This window comes from Solenopsis invicta, chromosome 11 (genome assembly GCF_016802725.1).
Source record: "Solenopsis invicta isolate M01_SB chromosome 11, UNIL_Sinv_3.0, whole genome shotgun sequence".
Lineage (NCBI taxonomy): Eukaryota > Metazoa > Arthropoda > Insecta > Hymenoptera > Formicidae > Solenopsis > Solenopsis invicta.
In genome coordinates, this window is record NC_052674.1 from 3,404,860 (window position 1) to 3,412,806 (window position 7,947).

At 26.4% G+C, this 7,947-nt stretch overlaps 1 protein-coding gene and 1 non-coding gene across 2 annotated transcripts; one reads left to right on the forward strand and one right to left on the reverse strand.

Moving 5' to 3' along the window:
* Positions 1-2,230: 2,230 nt before the first annotated feature.
* On the forward strand, positions 2,231-2,303 carry Trnak-uuu. Its single transcript has one exon. It is a non-coding gene; the product is annotated as a tRNA-Lys (tRNA).
* A 441-nt stretch (positions 2,304-2,744) lies between these two features.
* Positions 2,745-6,130, reverse strand: LOC105194702 (ribose-5-phosphate isomerase). The gene is made up of 6 exons (XM_026130835.2): positions 5,947-6,130; positions 5,775-5,835; positions 4,880-4,995; positions 4,545-4,678; positions 4,054-4,195; positions 2,745-3,956 (listed from the first exon to the last, which is right to left on the reverse strand). Exons 1-6 carry the CDS (start codon positions 6,076-6,078, stop codon positions 3,768-3,770), a joined length of 774 nt encoding a protein of 257 aa, XP_025986620.1. The 5' UTR covers positions 6,079-6,130; the 3' UTR covers positions 2,745-3,767.
* Positions 6,131-7,947: the final 1,817 nt, after the last annotated feature.

Below are 7,947 nucleotides of genomic sequence, written 5' to 3' on the forward strand. Positions count from 1 at the left end.
GTCGAAAGCGAAAGTATCGGATCTGAGGATTAGTGCCGATTAAATCAATGCTAGGAAGCCGAAGTATTGTATAGCGGGTCGGCCGATAAGAGTCTCCATGTAAAAATCGAGAAAAAACAGTCGGAGTTAAGTACTTACACCATTCTCACATCAGAACCCGCTGAGTTTCGATTAGGTCGTTCAACTTGGTCTGCCAGACTGTTCACGTTTTTTTTATTCTCTTTTCCTTTAATGTGCTTAACACATTCACCAATGACAAAATTTTCGGTAAGAATCAGAAAAGTTGCTAATAAACTTAACAAAATTTAAATTTAATGTATTTTAGTAATATAAAATAAAACAGAATGTTTCTTAGCAGTCAACTAAAGATGCTATAATCTTTCAAAAATCGATGAAAAGTAAAGCTTAAGGAAAATGAGAATTTTATAAAATAATTAAAAAATCGATTTTTTCCTTCTTAATAATTTTTAATAAGACAATCCTTTAGGAATATGATACTACTTATTAGACTAAAAATATTGAAAATTGCAATTTTGACAAATAAAAAATAAAAAAATACACGGTCCAGTTTTTCGCATTTTTCTCCATGCAATGTCCTTCATAAAATCAAAATATTTTTTTTAACGTTTTATTTTAAATGATCAAAAAATGTATGTTTTCATCAGAAGATATAATAGCTTCATAATAATTATAATTAAATGCTGAATAATAAATATTATGCTATAAAATCGCCAGTCTATTTAAATAAATACATCTTTTAATTTAACGACAGATATAAATGCTGCTGCTAAAATTAACGACGTGAGACGAATAAATCAATGCTTAGAGCTACTGGATGATAGTTCACTTATGAATAAGAGATGTGCCTTATGCAAAATGTATAGCAATCTCTCTCATAAAAGAAAATTAACACTTTTATAGCAGTCCAGATTTCATACGAAAGCACTCAACATAATTTTCAAAGCATTTGTTGACAGTAGGCAATTGTTTAAAATGTTTAAATAAATTAGTACAATTTTTTTTAATTTACAATGCTCAATTCCTTAAACAGAAATTGTTAATGATCAGGGAAAACCCGAAAATCAAGGAAAAGTTAGGAAATAAAAAAATTTGTTAACATAAGATGAAATTGAATTACTGTAAACCAATTCTAAATTTTTAAATTATATTTTTTTAAATTATTAAAAATAATTTTTAAAGTTATTTAAGGAAACATTGTAAATATTTTTTATGATTTTTAAATTTTATCATGAACGAGTTGCAGAAAGTAATTAATAGATAAGTTAAAACAGCAAACTATAATATCTTGATTTTTGTATATAGTTATTATAGTTTTTATGTTGACGATGTTTCATAAATCAATCACTCACAAGATTATATAAAAATTATATAAGATATTTTCAAGATGCTTAAGCAATCATATATCTATTTTTTAAACGCGAACAAAATTGCGAGAAATGTTTAATCTTTATTTCGCACAAATAGAAAAGATAACTGCTCCTTTTAAAACTGCAATGAAATTTTTGTCTTATAAATAATTTAAAAATGTATTAAAAATGTGATCAAAATTTTATTTTATATTATTTGTCACATACTTAAAAAAAATTTGTTTGTTATTAAATATAATATTTTAATATTTTTTCTTCGTTTTCATTAAGTGTTCCTTTTTGGCTTCAGTAAAAAAATTTTTCCAAAAAGTAATTAGGAAAACCGGGAAAAATCTTTTTTTTTTCTATTTTGCTAATAAAATTCTGTTAAATTTTTATCTTAGCTGTTATTTAAAAAAAATACTAACCCATACAGCACATAACTACAGCAGCAACATTGTTACAACGTTGCAACAATATTTCTGCAATCTTTTGTTTGCAAAATGTTGGGAATGTAGAATAAATTTGATATAAATGTTTCAGAATTTTAGTACCAATTTCTGATTTTAAAAATAAAGAATTAAGAGGATTTTACACACACACACACACACACACACACACGCGCGCGCACGCACACATACATATATGTATATAGAATAAACGAAACTAAATTTGATATATTATTTACATCATAATCAAACTTTTATAAATTGTATGTTTTGATAAACATTATTAATAGTTTTAATTAATACAATATAAATTGTTATAGTTATATCAATAAATAATATATGTATATGTATACGCATACACATATTCCAATTAGGCGAAATACAGTACAATATTAACCTCCTCATTTCTCAATCGCCCGGATAGCTCAGTCGGTAGAGCATCAGACTTTTAATCTGAGGGTCCAGGGTTCGAGTCCCTGTTCGGGCGTTTTTTTTTTATTACATAAAACGGAACAATATATTTTGAGATGATTCTTTTTTTTATAATATAAAATCAAATTTTTGAATTATATAGTCATGTTCAGTATTAATTATTAAATAAGAGCAATTACATTGAAAGTATTCTAGATTTATAAATTTTTCTCATTGTATAAATGTTAAACATACATATTCTAAATTTTATATCTATTCAATGTTATTAATAAAAAAATTATATATATATAATGCAAAATTTATTTAAAATAATATAAAGTAAATAAAATATTTTGTGTGTGCGCCTTGGTAATTATTATTTTTATGTCTATATCTACTATACTTAAGGACCTCAGGTCCACCGAGGCAAAACATGAGTCAAGTTAGTTGATTGTTAAGGAGTCAAAGATCGATAATAAAGGGTTTATTTTTTATGTGCAAAAATTAGATACAAGAATATTGTACTAAAAAAATATATTTTTTCTGCTTATTTTTATGGGTGTATAACGTGTTATTTCAAGATAAACATTTTATATTATACATATCAAATATAAAAATTTTCTGATTATTTATACTTAAATGGGTTACACACGTTCAAGTAAATTTATCAAGTATGCATGCACAAGCACGCTTGTGCAAGTTTATTGAAGTGTAGATAACAAAACTGCTTAGTCATTTTAACTTGTGCAAATGAACAAATATGAAAAATCATTCAATATACTTGCTTCAAAATGGATTGTTCAAAAAAATCGGAGTGTGTGTAGCAACATGGCAGACTTAATTCCGATTAATCAAAAGTTAGCATTGTATAAATAAAAGTAATTATATTAAAGTAAAAATCAAAGAAGCGCTCCTTCTATAATGTAATTATTACTTGATAATATATTATTCAATTTAATATTAACAATGTTATTACATGAGATAGTCACAAATTTTTACTTAGCACAAATAATTGTACACTCTTATTTTCTTTAAAATCTATTCTTATAAAATAATTGCTTTTCAATCATTTTTTTTATTCTCACTGTAGATTTTTAACTTTTGTTCAATTAAAGAGCAAATCTTTGATGTATATTTAAGAGGATTTCTTTTTAAACTGCACATGTTGCAAGAACGCTTGTGCAAGTTTATGGAAATGTCTGAAACTGCAAGTTGTTGCAAGTACACACATTCCGGTTAATTTACACAAGTTTATGTTAGAGTACACTTAAACGTGTACAGCTTTACAAAATACGCAGTGCGATTTGTTGTTGAAATATACGCTTTGACTAAAAATATTTACAGCTTATATAATAGTAATAAAGAAAATATAAAATATACTGTGTACAAATTGGGTATATAAAAAACAGAAATATAAAAAGTACCCATGATAACGCAATTGGAATGACACATATATAGCTAAATAAAAAGTAAAAGTGCAAAGAAAGGTTATCAAGAATCTTTATCTGACAGCATTATTTGTAGATTATTGAATTCAACTTCACATTGTATGAACGGTTATACCATCTTCCATACCAAAGTAAACTTTTTTTTTCATATTAAGAAATAAACCAGTTTCTACGACACCAGGTATCAAAGATATTTCGTTGTTAATATCGTCCCAACATTCTATGTTTGGAGGAAAACACCAATCCAAAATAAAATTACCATTATCTGTTATTACTGGACCCTGGATAAATAATTAATATAAATTATTTCATGTATATGTTATTTATACTACTTGATTAATAATAATCTACAAAATCAGATAATGAAAATATATTTACAGCTTTAGCAATTGCCATTCTGAGTTTCAACTTTCCTCCATATTTATCTTCAATTTTATGTTGAATTGGCACATATGCCATAGGAACTACTTCAATAGGAATTCCCTTTTTGTACTGATCGCCTAGCTTTTGTGATTTTTTTCTGAAATGTAAGGAATAATGTAAGAGTAAATCCTATATAATCTCTGTACCACAAGAGAGAGATTTCAAGTTGTCAATATGTAATTATATACCAAATCAATTACAACAGAATAAATACTAATAGATGTAATAGTACATTTCTAATAAATCAGTTCAGTTCCTTTTTTAATGATCCTGTCAGCTTAATATTAAGCTATCAACTCTACATTTTTTATCGAAATGTCAAGTATAGTACAAACTTATTTTTCATGGTATAATTTGATGCAAAATCAATACTAAATGTTTCAATAAATCTAATTTGATCTTGCTGACTTGATCCTACTAACTTAATAGAAGTCAACAATACTTACGTAAAGTCTGCTATAATAATAAGCTGCTTAGCACAGGAAGCGACAATTTTTTCTTGTAACAAACATCCTCCACCACCTTTGATAAGATTCAAATGACTATCAACTTCATCTGCTCCATCAATTGCACAATCCAGCTGTGATCATATTAAAAATATGTACACACACACACACACACACACACACACACACACACACACACACACACACACACACACACACACACACACACACACATATATATATATATATATGTATACACATACATACATACATATATTAGTGCTTAAAATATGTAATAAAAAATACATAATGTAGAGAAAGAGTATGAGAATTACCTGTGGGTAAGTTTCTAAGTCACCTAAGGTTAGATGATGCTCTAGTATAAGTTGACGAGCTTGAAACGATGTAGGAACACATATTACACTGAGTCCTTCTTCTTTTACACGTTCAGCTAGAAATAGAACATTTTCAAAAAATAAGCAAGCTTGTAAATTGTAAGAAGTTAACTTTTGAAAACAATCTAATACAATATATATATATATATATATATATATATATATATATATATATATATATATTTCAATAACTATTTTACAAAGCTCAAAGAATGAAATAGTATGTATTATATTTTAACAAGTAGAAATTTTAATAGCTATTGAGAACAAAACATAGGGTGCTTTCCAGTTACGACATAAGTCGACACTGTATAACACAGTGTCCATTAATGTGAGTAAGACAACTAAAATTTTCTTTCTTACACTGGTGGACACTGTGTTACACAGTGTTGATTTGTGTCGTAACTGGAAAGCACTCATAATGATGTGTATATATATATATAGGCACTCAAATTTTAAATTTTATGTATCTTTTTACAAGAATTTAAAGAATAATGCATTAAACTTACTGTATAAAATCTCTCAGCATGTTTAAAATTTTATGTTAGATCAACAAAATAATTTCTTATTAGCAATGTGTTGCACTAATAACAGTTGAATTTACATATTGCAAGATGTCTTAAGTTTAACACATGTTCTTTTCATAACACATTATATTCATATAGAAAATCTGAAAAGATGTAAGGAAATTCTTTTACGATTTTACTTAAAAAAAAAGTAAGTGTAAGGACGGCGAAAGTAATTGTGATTGAGTTGCAACATTTAAAGTATGAATCGTCAATAAAATCCATTTCAATTATATAAGACAATTAATAAATATAAAATTTGTTATTACCAAGTCTCTGAACAGCATAAACCACAGTGGATCCGCTACCAATTCCGATCACAGTATTATTCTGAAAGATAATTTGCCGGAACGTATGTAACGTAATATAACCTCTGACAGACAAGAGCAATTGAGCGATACGACCGATCATACAATTGCTTTGGAGTAAATATCTACTTACCTGAACGAAATCGGTTACAGCTGTGTAAGCCGCAATTTTCTTAGCACACTCAATCTTTCCCACCATTTTCGGTGAACTTCCCGAAATACTGTACAATGCTCTAACAGCTATTCGAATAAGCGAATGGATCATGTGCGCACAAGAGTATTTATGCGGATGTCATCTCTGGTCATCTCCACTGACTTCAGATTATCTCTCCACAGGCGCGCGCGTGTGTGTGCATAACATGTGTATGGGCACAACGAATATAAATATGTATAATTTTAAATCACAATTAATATACTTATATATAAATTTGTCAACACTTGACAATTATAAATTAACGTTTAAACATGATCCGCATACGTTCCAAATAGACAAAATCGATGTATATAGCTTTGTTTCTTTAAGCATTTGTGCGCACACATATCATATCATTGTTTAATGTTATGTAACTTTTTAGTTTATGTTAAATTACTATATTAAAACATATAGTATAAAATTATTTAACCATATGATATGCATATCCAAAATACACACATATATTGCATGCAATTATAATATAATATGTGTATTTTGGATATGCATCAGGATCGAATAATTTTTTACTATGTGTTAATATAGTAATTTAACATAAGCTAAAAAGTTAAATAACATTAAATAATAATTTTTAACTTAATTTAGTTAATTTTAAATGAATTATTAATTTTCAATTTCAACTAATAATTATTTTTAAAACACATAAAACGTACTTTAACTTTATTAACTTTTTTCTTAAATTAAAAATTTACTTTGTATATAAAAAGAATACATTCTTTACATGGTATCAAAAGCAATATATAAATATATAATACATATATTTGATCTTTATTATGTCATATAAACTTAATTTATAAATGAAATTAAATTTATTTGATGACCTATACTGTAATTATTTTTTTTATTTAGAGTAAAATTATGATATTTTACGCTAATATAAATTAAATTTTTTAATTAATTTTTTATTTAATTTAATTTAATCTTAACGCAACTTTCAACCAAGTTTTTTTGTTCATGTAACTTTCAATATAATTAAATTAATTTAAATTAACTTATAAATTTATAAGTCATACTTAATTTAGTTTAAAAAAATATTAACTTATCCTTATCCAATCCTAGTGTATATACACATCATGAAAGGCGTATATTATATAATTTTACACACATGTTCAAAAACGCAGGACGTTTAGAAAAACTTAAAAAATCAATGAAGCGATTCATTACCTTTTAACAGCTATTACGATAATATATAAATATTTGTATAAATGAGTATATTTAATAGCAAATATTCGATTTTTATATTAACGATTATATAAAGTATTTTATCCTAATTAAAAGTCACTGTTGTTAACTATATATTAACTGCATATTATTGTTTTACACCTTATTATTTTAGTAATTGAGATCATTAAGATAGATATACTCAAGATTTTCTAAAAAAATATTACAAGAAAGTAAAAAATAAAGATGGATTCTTGAACAGTAAACTAATTGAGTTTCATTTTCTCGTTGCTGGAATATATATAAAAATCATATATATAAAAATTCTACGTGATGACGTACGTTAATTGTCGGGTTAATAATAATGCAATATAGTTTAACGAAAATATATAACGATGATATAATTACCATATATAAAAATGCAAGAGAAATTAAAGAATTGATACGCAAGATTCCGTTTCCGTTAGAAAAAATATAAACTGAAAACAATCTAGAGCTCTTCATCCAAGTACATTTTAGCAGGGAGGGTGAAACAGTTTAACAAGGAGGTGAACTAGTAGACACCGATCTTTGATTGAATTTCCATTATATTCAGCGTCAGAGGCGTATAACACAAGATACACAACCAAACACAATTTACATTTCGACAATCATTATGTATAAGACTTCACTTGGATTTTCTTTCTATTGATACTTAGCAGTAACGCTCATCGATAGCTTCCCGCTCCCCTTGAAGGGCATCGCGATAACTTCTGGTTTATC